Source organism: Acomys minous (genome assembly GCF_964271855.1).
Source record: "Acomys minous genome assembly, chromosome: 4".
In the NCBI taxonomy this organism is placed as follows: domain Eukaryota; kingdom Metazoa; phylum Chordata; class Mammalia; order Rodentia; family Muridae; genus Acomys; species Acomys minous.
Window position 1 is genome coordinate 27330774 of NC_140486.1, and position 16911 is coordinate 27347684.

The 16911-nt window shown below is 45.0% G+C and overlaps 1 protein-coding gene across 2 annotated transcripts; it reads right to left on the minus strand.

Moving 5' to 3' along the window:
- Window positions 1-16: 16 nt before the first annotated feature.
- RBM22 (RNA binding motif protein 22) lies at window positions 17-12082 on the minus strand. 2 transcript variants are annotated; one of them, XR_014778810.1, is made up of 12 exons: window positions 11924-12082; window positions 11497-11550; window positions 8802-8831; window positions 8068-8200; window positions 6863-6963; window positions 5960-6132; window positions 5135-5335; window positions 3981-4145; window positions 2461-2549; window positions 2163-2294; window positions 632-1282; window positions 17-233 (listed from the first exon to the last, which is right to left on the minus strand). XR_014778810.1 is itself a non-coding variant. In XM_084779730.1 (11 exons), exons 1-11 carry the CDS (start codon window positions 11975-11977, stop codon window positions 1152-1154), a joined length of 1263 nt encoding a protein of 420 aa, XP_084635856.1. In that variant the 5' UTR covers window positions 11978-12082; the 3' UTR covers window positions 17-1151. The 2 variants fall into 2 exon arrangements, 1 of the variants encoding a protein (XP_084635856.1); XM_084779730.1 differs by having other exon boundaries at window positions 17-1282.
- Window positions 12083-16911: the final 4829 nt, after the last annotated feature.

The following is a 16911-nucleotide window of genomic DNA, read 5'->3' on the forward strand; positions in this document are numbered from 1 at the left end:
ACAGAAATCCAGGACATTTGGAAAATTGACCCATTTTAATTATTTAAAAACAAAAAATACAATACAACATTAAATTTCCCTTACCAGCTACAATTCAGTTAAATACCAACATCCTAAGACTGAACAGGTCTCCTTTCCAGAGGCAGCGAATGACTAGCCGCTGAAGACACACAGGTGAATGCTGAAGACCCAGTTAGTTCCAGCTGCAGGCGCCAGTCTTCCGGTCAAAAGCACTCTGAGGCTCTTCCTCTCAGTTTGTTAAAGGGTTTCACAGGAAGTTCGTTAAAAGCATTTCATCTCAGGTACCAGGTTTCATCAATGATATGCAGTGCCATAAAATTTGGGTTCCCATCCGACAGGAATAAAAAGTTTTTACGTCTGTCTTTTTCTGACAGAGTGAAGTAAAATTATCAGTTGGCGCCTTTAGTAACATAAGAAGTTTTAAAAGCAAAGAAAATATCGGCTGTGCTGGGTTCTGGTCTCTGCGAGTGTGACTTCAAATTAGTTAAATCACATTTACGCCACTACAATGATTAGTACTAATTTTTTTTTTAGATGATATAAAAGAAAATACCAAATAGACATAAAAATGGTCAAAAGGTTTTTTTTCAAACCGCAGGTCAATTTTTGCCTCCCGCCCAAAAAGATCCAAAATGAACACATTGGGGTGGTAACTCCATTAGTTATGCTGGTTCAGCCACGTGCAGGTTCCCCACAGGGTGGAAGGGAACAGACAGAAGGCTGTCTTAGTGCTGCTATAGCGGGAAGCAGCTGTGTTCATGGCAGCTCGGTTTAGGCCCACCGATCCTCTGAATACATGTGGGGAAGCGTAGCTGTGTTCTCTGCCCACATCTGAACACATTCAGCTACCATGCAAGGAAATGTGATTTAACTAATTTGAAGTCACACTCTCAGAGACAAACAAGAACCCAGCACAGCCGATATTTTCTTTGCTTTTAAAACTTCTTGTTACTAAAGGCGCCAACTGATAATTTTACTTCACTCTGTCAGAAAAAGACAGACGTAAAAACTTGCTTTTTATTCCTGTCGGATGGGAACCCAAAGCAAGGAAAATTACACTTATCCCAGGGTTCATTGACTGGGATTTTAGAGCGCCTGTTCTTCCTCAGAGCCTGAGTGGCGGTGCAGTGCTAGGGGCTGCTGTGTTTTCCAGCGTGAGCTCCCATTCTCTGAGGGTCCTGAGAAGGGTAGTGGATTGGTCCTGGAGCCCTCATGAAAGGAGGGGGCGGTCCCATTGGGTGGAACATATGTGGTCCAAAACCTGATGTGGAAGAGAACAAATTAGGCTTGCCGTTCCCTTGACAACCTTCCAAACCTCTGAATCTTCCTAAGCTCTAAACCACCTACACATAAATTAAAGCTGATATAGTGTTAAGTAAATGTCAGTGCACAAGATCTGCTTAGGATCATCTGCCTTTATTCCTGGGTTTTCCCCTCAGTCCAGAAAACTTCACTCATGCACCCATTAGTATGCCACCTGCCTGCTACTTTTTAAACACAGCAAACCCTAGCAGACAGGAATCAGTCAGGGTGTGGGTCAGCAGAAAGACATCAGCAGATGTCAAGATTCTTTCTCAATGCTTCATTCCAGAATGCAAAGATTTCCTTCAAAGATACAGGCCACTATCAAGGGAGCACGAGCCACCCACTATTTCCTACATTGTCCACACCCATGGACATCACACAGGGCGCAAGCGCTCAGACTGCTTTATTAGCGGCCACCGACACGATAAAGCCTATAAGCCAAATGTAACTCAAGTCCACCACCAACTCCACGTCGTTCACAGGACAGCCTCTCTGTAGCAAGGTTTCCTAGTGGGAATGGTGGTTACTGAGTCCCACCCTGTGTGCACAGCTGACAGCGCATCAGTTAGCAGGAAACTCACAAGGAGCAGGCTGGTGGCAGATAGCTGTCATCCGGTAACTACTACCCTATGACACCAGCACTCAGGTTTATAAAGTGCTGCCTCTTCTCTCCTTGGTGGCCAGGAGAACAGTAAAGAATGAGGACTCTCCACCTGCCAGCTTTGCCCATGGACTTCTACAGGGTAAACACAGAAGACCTAGCTGTCTCACACTCAGCCTGAGGTGCAGCACTTTCACAAGGACTTCTCTGGGCCAGGAAGGAAGAAGGCAGTTACCTGGGGGTGGGGGCGGGGCGATCCCAGGGGGTGGGGGCAGGGCAATGTTCACCACTGCTGGAGGACCACTTGGGGGCAGGTTGAAGTAGTTGGCAGAGGCTTCCTCTTCTGCTGCAGGAGGGGGCGGCAGAGCTGGAGAGGAAATAGCAGACACTCAGAAGGGTGGACAACCAACACTGCATTCCCACCATGTACATCCGGAGCTTGCTGCACAGTTGACAGAGTCAAGCCTGCTATCTTCTAACAGAAGAACTCCGGCTGACTGAGTCTCTGCCGTCAGCAGGAGGTCTGCACCTACCTCCAGGCAGTCCAGGGACAGGCTCTAGCTTGATCCCAGACTCCGTGGTTCCATCCTTTTCTTTTTCTTTTCCTCTGGCTGCTTGGGATCTGGAGACAGACACACACAGGCACCATGTCCAACCTTCTTCCACACTCACTTTAATGCTAACTCATTTCCCAGTAAAATGGAGTTCCATCTCTCCTTCCCTTTTTAGCAAACACTCTTTTCCCACACACGTCTAAGTGTAAAATGGCTAAGTGGGAAGGTTTTTGAAGGTGGAAGGGTCTGTGTTCAAAACTACTGTCAGTGGCGAGACTTGGCAGTGCACGCCTTTAATCCCTGCACTCAGGCACAGGCAGGTGGATCTCTATGAACAGGCCAGCCTGGTCTACATATCAAGTTCCAGGACAACACAGAGATACCCTATCTCAAAACAAACAAAAGAAAACAACCCAAACCCTCATTGCCAGAGAAGACAAAATGTGTGCTCAGCACATAGGAAGCACTCAACCAAGGGAGGTGATAGCAGCCTGCTCCTCTGCGCTTCCAAAACGGACAGTCCCCTTTGAAACCTAGGGCATGTTCAGCTGGGAGGTGGTGGCGCATGCCTTTAATCCCAGCACTCAGGAATCAGAGGCAGGTGGATCTGTGTGAGTTTAAGGCCAGCCTGGTCTACAGAGTGAGTTCCAGGACAGCCAAGGCTACACAGAGAAACTCCGCCTCGAAAAACCAAAAAAGGAAAAGAAAATTTATGGCATTTTTTCCTCTCTTATGCAGTCAATTTCAAACTCGAAACAGATATTCTTCTGTTTTCCCCCCTTCTCCCACTTCCCAGTACTCAGCCTCCGAGGTGAGAATCTAGGTCTAATTGAACTGTAAACCCTCAATATCTACCTTGGGCAACCTGGCATTATGCTTGGCTTATAATGGGTGGTAAAAAAATTAAGAACTTCAAAGGAATGGGTTATTAGAGCAGAACCTTGAATACATTTCAAAAGCAAGATGCTTCCAATAGCCATAGAAATCAAATACTAAGAAATACTACAGAGCCAGGTGGTGGCCCACACCTTTAATCCCAGCACCCCTGGGGGGCAGAGGCAGAGGCAGATGGATTGCTGTGAATTGAGGCCAGTCTGGTCTACAAAGCGACTCCAGGCCAGCCAAGGCTAATACAGAGAAACCTTGTCTTGAAAAACCAACCGCCTCCGCCCCCCTCCCCAAAGAAACACTACAGAAGAGGCTGCAGGGATAGCTCAGTGGCTAAGAGCACTGGTGCCCTTTCAGAGGACACTGGTTCAATTCCCAGCACCCACATGGTGGATCATAAGCATCTGTAACTCCAATCCCAGGGTATCCAACACCCTCTTCTGGTACCAGGCAAACATATGGTTCACAGACATACATGTAAGCAAAACACCCATATACATAAAATAGTCACTTAAAACTTACTAGAGAGTGACCTAAGATATGTAAAAGCCCTGTCAAGCCTGTGTACCCAAAGCTTTCAGATGAAACCAGTTTAGATAGTCTGTTCATACCTTCCCCACTTGACGTTGAGCCTGCGGCCATTCACAATCAGTTTGTTAAAGGACTTCTCTGCTGCCACCTCAGCAGCCTGCCTGGTGGCAAACTGGATGAAGGCACACTGCTGCCTCTGCACAACAGTGATTGTGCGGATCTCTCCAAACTGGTAGAAGTGGTTTCTGAAGGAACACAGGCAAAGGAAAACAGGTTAGCAACCCAGATGCTGCCTGGGAAAACAGAAGAGGACTCTGAACTTGTCCCAAGTCACTGTTAGACAGGCGGGCCCTGGACAGACATGAGCCTGTCTTTACGTTTTCCTTACACTAGACTGTAGGTGCTGCTTACTGGAGATAAAAGGAAATTGGGCAAGAGTTCTCATGTATCTCGGGATTTTCCTTGTGGGGGAGGGGAGGGTCTTTAATTGGCTACTTAAGAGTTTTAACTTCTTACCCCTAGTATAAACTATTGGCGAACTATGAACCAAGATCATTTTCATTTGAGATTGAGCCTTGCTATCTTATACACGCTAGTTTTGAACTCATGGGAGCAAGTGACTGGCCTGCCTCAGCTGGGGCTCCAAGGAAATACTATCACGACCAAGCAAGAACAAGCCAAGAATGCCTCAAAAAAATGTTTAAGGGGTGAGGACTGAGTGGCTCAATGGCAGAGCACAGCTGCTTAGTATACGTGAGGCCCCGGGTTCAGTTCCTAGCACTGGAAAAATAAATACAAAATAATGAAATAAAAAATGCTTAAAACTGAAAGGAAGAAAGTAGAAGAAGAAAGCCAGGTGCGGTGGCCTATGCACAGATCCTAGTATCAGAGAGAGGGGAAGATCTCCAGTTTTCCTAAGCAATATGACAACCAAAAATAAGTAAGTAAATAAATAAAGAAGGCCAGCCTGGCCTACAAAGTCAAAGTGAGTCCAGGACAGCCAGGGCTAGCTTCACAGAGAAACTTTGTCTCGAAAAACAAAACAAACAAACAATAAGATTTAAAAAACATAATAATAAATTTTAAATAAAAGTGAATTGTTATTCATATTAATGATAGGCTGGCTAAAGAAAAATGAACTTTATTTAGAAATATCATGTTTGGTGGTGTTTTCTGTAAACTATTTATTCTAAGAGGTTAAAAGCAAAAAGAGTTCTGAATGATGCTCACAAACCTGAGATCTGTTTCAGTAATGGTGTCTCCCAGACCACCCACATACAGCGTGGTGATGGTCTTGTCCTCTGGTGGGTCTAGGCGAGGCATGGTGGAAGCTCGCTTTAGCAGCTTGTCGGCCACAGGGTCATTAATTCCATAGTACCGGTCTTTTATATTCTGATCAGCAAGGGGGTCATCTGGATCGGTAGGCTTCTCATGTCTGAGAGTCACAAATGGAAAATGCACGAAAAGTGAAACAAAGGGGAAAATGACCACTCTACAGTCACTACATGATAAGGTCCCTTGAATGCCTTTCATTAGAAACCACATCCATACAAAAATACTGTTACTGAGCAGAGCAAAACACCAAGGGAGTACTATATCACATAAGCCTAAAGTTCTAAGTAATCCACAGAAACTTCTGGAACAGAATCTGACTAAGGCTATGAGCTTCACCTCAGAAAAAGGGCATATATTTGAGGTCAGGGTGTGTTACAGTAAATAAATTAGCTGCAGCCCTAACTCTTATGCTTGGCAGTTCTGGCTGAGAGAGAAGGAGCCTTCAGGAGACAGGTCTTGTTTTGACTTCAGCTGTTTTGCTATTCTATTTTTGCTATTTGCTATTTAAACCATCTAAATGAGGACACTGAATTACCTTAGAAAGGTCATGGTCAGCATGCATTATTACATGACTTAGTGGTAAGTGGAAAGCATACTTTAGCCAGGCGATACTCTGCATGCAAACAGGCCACAGCACTTCAGATGCTAGAGCACGAGCTTAAGGTAGAGCCGCCCACTGCTCAGCAGTCTGAAAGCTAATGCAGACGTGAGGCTCAGCTCTCACCTGTATGGGCACTCCTCTCCTCTCTTACACTCCCCTTTCACCCAGAAGGAACAGATGTGGGGCCGATTCCTTTTGTAGTACGGGGTGGTCCGGGCCAATTTGAGCAGCATGTCACTGGTGGATGTAGCTTTCCCCAGCATGCCAACTGGTCGTGTTCCATCAGAGTTAGAAATCTGCACGAAGAGGACAACTTTATAGGCTGTCAATTCATTAGGATGGTTAACAAATACAAAACTGCACTAATCACAAGGCCCTGGATTCAATTCCCAGGACAACATATTCACTGTCTGTCCCCCCTGAATAATGCCATCAAGAAAGTGGCCAGAGCACCAGGAAGTCAGATGTGAGACTGTGTTTCCTAGAAACCACAGGGAAATGCCGGGTGTGGTAGTGGCTTTTAATCCCAACTCTGTGGTGGGTATCTCTGAGTTTGAGGCCAGTCTGGTTTATGAATCCAGTCTGGGACAGCCAGGACTAATCAGAGAAACTCTGTCTCAAAAAAAAAACCAAATGGGTGGGGGAAAGACAGGGAAGCTACACCCATGCTATCTCAACAATATGACTGCCTAAACAACGACATGAATGAACAATAGATGTATTAATTCAAAATGGGAGATCTCATGGGTCCCACCCCTAGACAAAGAGCTACAGGCAACTAGTGACTGCTGGGAGAGAATTAGTCTCTCTCCTGGGGATGAGCCCCTAACTGGTTGTCCAGTACAAAGTGGTCAGCCTTGGAATCATATTCGTACAAGCCACATTAGATGAGCTCAGGAGGCTGCACACTCACACACACACAAACAATAATAACAACCCAAGAAAAAGACGACATCAATGGGTGGGTGGGAGGGGTTGGAGAGAGGAAGTGATAGAATTAGATTTTAATAAAAATAAAAAACATACTTCTCTTTCCATATTTTGTGTGTAATACTCCTTGTTGACATCTGATTTTGGCATGTCATCTTTAAATGACAATCCTGCATCACGAACCTGAATGGGTAGGCCTGGCACAAAGAAACAGAAGAATAAAAACCTCAGATCTGACAACATATTCATACTGAATAAGTACTTATAAACTACAACATCGTCCCTGCTCTTTCCTACTGGCTGAGGTTGAGCGCTGGCCTAGTGATTAAGAACATATACTGTTCTTGCAGAGGACCAGAGTGCAGTTCCCTATAGGCACACAGCTTCAGAGGGTCCTTTTCTAGACCTTGTCCTGCACGCACATGTGTACCTCACCCCCACATAGACATGTAATTAAAGACAAAAACAAGACTTTAAAATAAGAAGATCATTGATCTACTTGGTGACTATTTACAATATTTTAAATCAAACTGCTTAGCACCACCGGGCTAACAACTGCTATAGAGCACCCCAAGAAATTGTCCAAATTGCTGTGCTCTCATGGAATTTGGAGAAATGAATGTGTCAGAAAATCATTTCAAAGAATAGATTTCAGCCACTGTCAAATTAAGTTAATAATATATCTAGCTTTAACACAACTTACTTAAAATTCATATAACACAATGGTTTATTGTTAGATTGGTCTTGAAGTTCCTAGGGACAGCCAGATAAGTTTAGGTCACTCTATTCTAGGCCTAAATGCTCCTGACAAACATATGAATAGTATTAAATGACACGTAGCCAGAACTCCCTCACTTTCCCTTGCTGGTAGATTACTTTTTCCAAAAGGAAAACATAATTTACATTAACAAACAAACAAACAAACAAAAACCCCACAGGAGCAGGTGTTTTGAAATAGTAGGGAAAGTTTTAGATCAAGAAAAGGTCCAGGCCAAAACCAAAACAAAATGCAAAACAACAAAAAGCCTATCATGGGAGCCATGCCTTTTATTCCAACTGGCTATAGAGATGGAGGTGTAGGCCCATTCTGATTTCTTTCCAATTGCCCCCAAAGTTCCTACTATTACTCTGGAGGACTCCAGAGCAGCCTAATGATGACTTTATTCTTGGGAAAAGCAGATCACAGTAGACATTCTAACGTGGGATCAGAAACAGAGACGGGGAGAAATGGGAGGCAATGGGCTGGTCTGTTGTTTAGGGCACCTGTATACTTTCAGATCGAGTAAATGTGGCGAACATACCATATTCTAGGTCTAACAGGCAAGTTTGACAAACGTTCTTCAATTTACTGCAGGTCTGGCATACTTCAGTCTTCTTGAAGCGCATGCGAACCCCAGGGCACCAGCGAAACACTGTGAATGGCCTGGCACAGATCTGAACACACATTAAGAGACACAGCCTGTTAATGGGCCTGACCTGGGTCAGTGCAGACTTAATAAATATGGAGAGTTGACCTTAGCAAACACCTAATCTATATGTCAGCTAACCCTCAATTCCATCTGCTTTCTCTCTTGTAGCAGTTAAAAAGCTCACACAGTAGAGAAATAAATATTCAGAAGGCCAAAATCCTTCCTCCCAGAGGTAAACCACATTAAAACGTGACTCTATCATTTTGGTGGGAACAAGGAAAGAGAAACAACAACTATTATTTCTTTGAGTACATGGTGACAGCCACAATCCTCCGCCTCAGGGGCAATGCTCCTTTGTAGTAGTCATACAACATGCAGCACACAAAAGCACGTTTGGTGCAGATTTAGACACTGGTTTGTGAATCAACATTAGAAGATCATTTTCTTATTTCCCATATTAGCTGTCAGTCACTGAATATATCAATGATATATGGAAGCTGTGAGCACGGACTTCGAGTAAGGACCTCAAAAACTTTAGTAAGCTCAAAGCCAGTTTGTTAGAATAAAAGCAAGAAAGGGGATAAGAGAAACGAAATAGTTACTTCTTAATTAACAGACAAACTTACTTTGCATTCTTTTCCATATTTCTCTTTGGTCTGAAATAGAAAAGAATTGGAATTATAGCAGAGAAAACCAGCAGATAGGGGGACAAACAAAACCAACTTAGGTGTCTGCCTGCTGCCCCCAAATATAAAACATATTATGTGTCTGGAGATCTCTGGCATTGTAAGTAAAGATAAACCAAAACAAAATCACCTTTTTGTTGTGGGCACAGTAAGGGTACTGTGAGGGTTAGGTCCAATTGCCAACTTGACATAACCTTGCATCACCAAGGAAGAGTCTCGAGGAAGGACTGTCTCAACCACATCCACCCGCGGGCATGTCTGTGGGATTATCTTGGGTTCTTTAGCTGATGTGGGAAGCTCCAGCCTGTTCATGGGCTGCACCATTGCCAGAGTGCAGCACTAGCAAGCACACACGCATTCCTTCTGTGCTCTTGACTTGGATGGGATCAAGTTCCTGTTTCCCTGACTGCCCCACAATGATGGAACGTGTCCATGAACTGTAAGCCAAATAAACCCCCCTTTTCCTAAGTTGTTTTTGTCAGTGTATTTTACCACAGCAAGAGAAATGAAAATAAGACAGATATATTCCAACAAGGTCAGACTCTCTTCAGATTACATGGACCTAACACTAAGTAAGTGTCTTCCCAGAGCTACAGCTCTTCAATTTACTTCTGGATCTCAAGAACTAAAATTCCTAATGGAAATGCCATTTGTTTTTTCTTACATGTGGAACCTAGATTTCAAATTATGCATGCATGCATGTAGATCATGAACCTAGAAAAGGGATCCTGGGTGGGAAGGACGGACGAATGTGTGTGTGGTGGGATAGTAAACCAGGTTTTATAAGAAGGAGGAAGAGGAGGAGGAAGAGAAGGAGGAGGACGGTAAGCCGGGCACAGTGGCACATCCTATAATCTCAGCACTTGGGAGGCAGAGGCAGGCAGATCTTTGTGACTTCGCGGCCAGCCTGGTCTAGAGAGTGATTCCAGGACAGCCAGGTTTACACAAAGATACCCTGTCTCAAAAAACCAAAGGAGGAAGAGGAGGAAGAAGAAGAGAGGAAGGAGAATAATAAGAAAATATGAAGCAGAAGAGGAGGAGGAAGAGGAGAGGAAGGAGGAAGGAAGGAGACTAAGAAGAAGAAGAAGAGGAAGAGGAGGAGGAGGAGGAGGAGGAGGAATAAGAATAAACTGGGGGAAATAAGAAAACAAGCCACAAAGGAGCAAGGAGAAAGGGGGAGGGCAGTGGAAAAGGGAATACCTAAACACAAAGCACATATGTACAAAAACTGACAAAATGAAAACTGTTACTTTGTACACTAACCTAAAACACTTAATTAAAAAAACAAATCTGTTCTGGAAAACAGTTATTTCAAGGGCTACTTTGTCTTCCATGTGAAAGCTTCCACAACTTCCAGCACATGTTTCTTTTGACTAATCCGTGAGGAAATTGGTTTAAACCTTAATCCAGCACTTTACTGATAGACTTTTTGTGCTTGGTGAGGCTGGCCACCAAGCTGATGGTTGGTCTGGGAAAACCAAGTCTGGAGATGGCTTTCCAACGTCCTGAAATACAGCTGGCAGCGTTTCTTCACTGTCGTCCTCTAAGTCACTGGTACAGAGGAGACAGCGGGGAAGAACCGTATCTATGTGTTTAGGGAAAAGCCAAGTCTCACTCCATAGCCTTGGAACTTGATCTACAGACCAGAATGCCTTGGATTCACAGAGATCTACTTGCCTAAAGGCTGGGATTAAAGAAAGGCAAGCATCATCACTCATGGCTGGTTTAGGAATCTTTGTTTTTACAACCAATTATGTCCACAAATAAAAAATTTAATGTTAACAGAAGAGCTATGACTTTTACATTAGAAAGTGGACAGGCAATTTAATCTTCCATAATATATATAATATATATATTATATATATATATGGGTTGGATATTACATTCTTTTGGTGTGAAAATCTAAAATTTCTAAAGGTTTTCCCGGCCCCCAAATCAAGTAGGATAGCCAAGCCATGCCTTTTTATAGTTTGCGCAGAAGCTAACTGCTTTGGATTCTGCTGCGGTGATGCACAGTATGTGTAGCCAACATTCTGTTTTCCATATAGTCAGTATTTCTGAGGCTGATCACAATTTATAACCCATATTCACTGTCGCTATTTTACCTTTTGGAAAGGACACAGTATATCTTAAACTAGAGAGACTATAAGGTGCAGCGGCTAAAAGGCACATGATTGGGAGCCAGTAAGTAGTGCTACTTAAAGACACATTCCCCCATCAACAGACCTACTTTACAGGTTAGATGCTCAACAAGTATCAGCTGTTACGTTACAGCTCCTACATTGCTCAGTGTCTAGGACAGGACGTAGGCATGGCAGTACTTTGCAAGTTGTCCTACGCTTTGGGTTAGAAATAAGAAGCATCAATTCTTCTTCTTTTTTTTTTTTTTTGGTTTTTCGAGACAGGGTCTCTCTGTAGCCTTGGCTGTCCTGGACTCACTTTGTCGACCAGGCTGGCCTCGAACTCACAGTGATCCGCCCGCCTCTGCCTCCCGAGTGCTGGGATTAAAGGCGTGCGCCACCACACCCGGCTAAGAAGCATCAATTCTTCTAACGGCTGAGAGAAACTTTCCAATCAGCGTGCAAGGACCACATTGTAAGGTAGTTAACTCCCGCTGCACAGGAAAAGCACTCACCATTCGTATATAAGGGTTTTCTCCAAGACACGTCTGACACAGAATAGGGAAGTCCTGGAGAGAAAATGGGAAATCTGGTTGAAGATCACCCCAGAGATCCTGTTCCCTCAAGTCACTCTCCTAGGGCGGGGAAGGGTGCAAGGCTGGCAGGAGCCCCAGATCCCGCACTGGCCGCGGCGCGGAAGGGGCGCTGTCTGCACTTCCGGCAGGCAGAAAAAAAGGAAAGCATCTGTGAAGTGTGGAGTCGCCGGGTGGACACCTCTGGTCCCGGGAGCCTGATCCGCCGCACGAGGGCTCGCTCTCCTCCGGCCGCCCCACCGAGCTAGGCCGCAGCTCGGTTCTGGCCGATCCCGGAGCAACCCGGGGTATGGCCTCCCCATCCCGCCCGGCCTCGTCGCCCCCGCGTCCTCCTCCGGCACGCACTCACCGCGTCCTCCCAGTTCTGCCTGTTGTAGGTGTTGGAACCCAGAGAGGTCGCCATATCGGGAGTCCCGCGGCGGCTCCGGCTTCCGATTCGGGAGACCGACTGCCACAATCCCGACAGGCCTCGGGCCGGCGCCTCGCTACGTCTTATCTGCGCGCCTAGGGCGGCCGCGGGGCGTGGCCTTGCGTCAGAGCGCGGCGGTTCCGCCCAGCTACCTTGCGTGCGTCCTCACTGCGGAAGAATAAAGGAACCGGGAACGCATCCCGGGACGGCCTGGGATCCGAACCTGAATAGTCGCGGCTAGGCGCTGATGCTTGCGGCTCTCATAGTCCCCGTAGCTCTTCCCTTGTCATATTTAGCACACAAAAATGCAGAACGTCTAGTAAGTTTACTGTAGAAGGCAACGGATCACTTCGGTATAAATGTTGGGCATTCTTTAAGCTAGAAGGGGATTCGTTACCGGAAAATCACATTTAACTTAGACATCCTTTATCTTGTGTTGCCACCCTACCATTATGGCAAAAATGTTGGTTCCCTTTTTATAGAAGAGGAAACCGAGGTTAAGGTGGATTAACTTTTTTTTTTTTTTTTTTTGGTCGCGGCGCTAGAGAGTGATATATCCCAAGATATTGTTTCCAACTTCTTCATGAAAAAGGTCTTATAAGTCATAGTTTTTTGGTTTATTTTTCTTTCCGGAGACAAGGTTTCTCTGTGTAGCCTTGGCTGTCCTAGAACTTGATCTGTAGACCAGGCTGGCCTCAAACTCACAGAGAGGTGCCTGCCTTTGCCTCCTTCACGTACCACTACACACAGCTGGCTTTTGAGTTTTTAAAACTTCCAACCATTCTACTAATATTTTATAAACTTAATTCATTCATTTTCTTTGATCTCTCTTTTGTCACTGGTCTTGAACTCACTATGTAAACGAGGCTGGTCTTGAACTACAGATCCATCTTCCTTTGCCTCCTAGGTGCTGAGATTAAAGGCATACACTATCATGTCCCCTTCTATAATTTTTACCTTGGGGCTGGGTTTCACTAAGTTGCTCCCTGCCTTGTGCCACCTCTGTAGCCCAGGAAGGCCCTGACTTTGTAATAGTCTATCCTCAGTCTCCATGTAGCTGGGAACTTGGTTTATGCCACCAAGCCCGATCATTTTCACATTTTACCTAACTAGTTACCAAACTGTGCAGATTTTTTTTTTTTACATAAACCATATGATTTTTATTATTCCTAAGTTTTGATATGCTTGTAGCCAGTCAACTCAGCCCTGTTGTTTTTAACAAAATCTCAATCATTCGATTTTACCTATGAAGACTCAGGATGCTGTCAGTTCAGAGCAACAGAGAAAGCAGCTAGCTGATCTTCCTCCTCAGCTGTCCGGTGGAACACCCTTCTCCCAATGTCTCCAAAATCCTCCTTCCAACTGAATCTCTTCTGCTCTTATGTGTCTCTATTCATCCTCATGACTTCTTTTTATCTCTATTTTTTCTTAATACTCTTATGTTCACTTCCTGTCAACTGGTAGTTTGCTCTGCCTCTTGACCTACGGTTGACTTTGTTTGATCCTATTTACAATATTCAAGCAGAAAGATCCTGGATTAAAGGTGGGTGCTAGGGCTGAAGCACACCACAACTAAAAAGTTCTTTTTCCAGTAAATAACACAGGCTCACAGTTCACAGTGTGACCCAATATCCTGCAACACAGCCCCACGTTTGGCCTAAAGACTATACAGATGCCCCTGGGCTTACAGATGGGTTACGTCCCGCTGAGCCCCATTGTGTGGAGTCTGAGTGGTCTAGTCATCTGAGCTGGGTCTGGATTGTGAAGTGCCGATGGTTCCCTTCAGTGGGTCATGGCTTCTCCATCCTCTATCATTGTTTTTTAGGCTTCTCAGATGCCCGTGCTTCGTCCTTCAGCTTAGAGCCGCACTGCACAATGGCTCAGCAGAGATATTCTTCTGAACCTTGCCAGGATTCCAGAAACCACGCATGTGGCTGGTTGCTAGCTTGGTAGTACAGAGATAAAGGAGATCTCTCTTGGTACAGTTCAGTTTGTGTTTAGGCTCTGTGCCTGGGTCTTACAAATTCTGTTTCAGTGTCCTCTCCTCTTCTTCTTCCTCCCTTTATATTTTATTTCACCTCAGAGAACAATTTCTGAACATTTACTACTCTTTATTCCATAGAAGTTAAAAAGATAAGCCGGGCGTGGTGGTGCACGCCTTTAATCCCAGCACTCGGGAGGCAGAGGCGGCGGATCGCTGTGAGTTCGAGGCCAGCCTGGTCTACAAAGTGAGTCCAGGACAGCCAAGGCTACACAGAGAGAGACCCTGTCTCGAAAAACCAAAAAAAAAAAAAAAAAAAAAAAAAAAAGAAGTTAAAAAGATAATTAAAACTTTTTTTTTTTTTAACAACTGACAACCAACATAGACATTTCTCCAATGTGGAAAAATACTAAAGATATCGAAGTAGGTAGTCCAACTCTAGTCAAGATGCTATCTATCCAGGACACAATTCTTTTCCTTGATCCTCATATCCTCTGTGTTTAGCTTCCACGTTGGTACTGTTTGGCTTTAGGCTTATTGATGTTGAACCTACATTGTCTCCTTTCCCAAATAAGAAGGAAGCCTCTGCCCCTCCTGTAGTGATGCACAGATGGTGTTGGTAGAGGTTGTCTCAGGACTGAATCTTGTCTCTCCCAGGGGCACTTTATTTCCTTCCTTCCTTCCTTCCTTCCTTCCTTCCTTCCTTCCTTCCTTCCCTTGCTTCCACAGCAATGAGCTTTCATCGCAGGAGACAGGATTTTCTGTTCTTTTCTCAGTGGCTCAGGTTTTCTGCCCCTTTATGAGAATTTTGTCTCTCCTATAGCATGCCTAAACCAGTGTGTGTGTGTGTGTGTGGGGGAGCTCTCTTGAACTCCCCACCCTTGGAGCTCTTAAAGCTTGGATTGCACACAAGTTAGTTCTCTTCAAGTCCTAGGATTCTAGGGTAGCACGCTCTCATGAGTTCCTTTTTGGCCTTTAGTATTCTTTAATATTTTGGCTGATTTCCTCTCTCCTGTCCATATCTGTTACACGTGGTTTGAAGAGAATGGCCTCCGTAGGTTCATGTGTCATACTTGGTCCTCAGTTGGTTGAACTGTTAGGGAGTGTGGCCTTGGTAGAGAAGGCGTGTCGTGGAGGAGGGGAGGGCTTTGAGGCGTCAACATGTCTAGTGAACTCTCTTGCCTATTTGCATTCTGCCATCTGAGCTCTCAGTTGTGTCTTGCTTCTCTGCCTTTGTTCTGCGGTCATAGACTCTAACCCCTGCAGCTGTAATTAGCTAAATCAAACACTTGCTTTTATAGTTGCCTTGTTCATGGTGTTTTATCACAGTGATAGAGAAGGAGCTAATGCACTGAGTATCCTGGCTTCTCAGAGAATTACGTTTCTTCTCAGAATCCATTGTTGGGATGCCCTGCTACTACAACTCTAAGAATATTTATTGATTGATTGATTGAGACAGGGTTTTTCTGTGCAGCTCTGGCTGTCTTGGGATTCACCTGCCTCTGCTTCTTGAGTGCCACCCAGCATTTATGAAAGATTCATTAAAAACTTTGTGACTCTGTGCAGATTATGTGCTCATGAGTGTAGGTGCCCACAGAGGCCAGAGTCATCAAATCCCCCTGTAGCCAGGTGGTTGTAAGCAATGCAGTATAGGTTCTGGGAATCTGACTTAGGTCCTTCGCAACAGCAGTACACATTTGTAACTGCTGAGCAATCTCTCCAGACCCTCCACTGTGGGTTTTTGAGACAAGGTTTCTTTGTGTAGTCCTGGCTGTCCTAGAACTCACTATATAGACCAGACAGGAGAACTGTGAGGACAAGATGGGTAGTTGTAACATTTCAAATAATTTATTATTTCAGGCAATCAGATCCTTTAATGATGCTGGCCCAGCAACTTGGGACAGGACCAACAGCAACCTCCAGAACAGGAATTTTTCTTTGGTTAGTTTTTCAAGACAGGGTTAATGGCGTGCACCACCATGCCCGGCTAGTTATTTCTTACAGACTTTAAGAGGGCATGGCTCTTAGCTTAGCAGATCAACGAAAGTACTAGACAGGATATAAGAATATATATAATTTAGGAAGTTAATCCTATTGTCCAACCCCACCACTGGCTGTTTCATACTAGGAGTTTAGCAGCTTAAGATCGTACATAGGATATAGGGTGGCTGACCCCTCTTCAGGGGTTGCCCCTGTGGTCTAACATTTCAGACAGACACGTTTATGGCCAGACATAGTAGCACCTTTGTTCCCAGCACTTGAAAGGCAGATTGAGACTGATTTCTGAGTTTGAGGCCAGCCTGGTCAACATAGGAAGCTGCAGGTCAGCCAGCGTAAGTGTGACTGTTTCACAAAGACCAGAAACAGCTGTGCTGGCTAGTTTTATGTCAATGTGATACAAGCTATATTCATCAGAGAGGAGGGAGCCTCAATAAGAAAATGCCTCCTAAAACTGGTCTGTAGGGCATTTTCCTAATTATTGATGTGGGAGGGCACAGCCCACTGGGGATGGGGACACCACTTGGTTAGAGGTCTTGGGTCCTGTCAGATCTCTTGGGAGTTCAAGGCTAGCCTGGTCTACATAGTGAGTTCTAGGACCCTGTAGATATCCTATCTCAGAAAAAGTAATTCACTGGAGCATATAGAAGTCCTCCATGGCCTCTGCCTCCAGGTTCCTCTGTTTGAGTTCCTGTCCTGACTTCCTTCATTGATGAACAGGATCTGGAAGCACAAGCCGAATAATCCTGTTCTTTCTAAAGAAGACCAAGGTACCACCTGGATCTCATTTAACTGTCCCTATGTTCAAAAGATGTCACCTGTATCTCCTTTAACCATACCTGAGCTTCTCGGTCCTTGGCTTTCCAAGCTGCTGTTGGGGCAGAAGCCCAGAAAGGGGTCAGAATTCAGGCAACAGAGGTTCCTGGAGAGGCCAGGCAGGAGCGGTGGG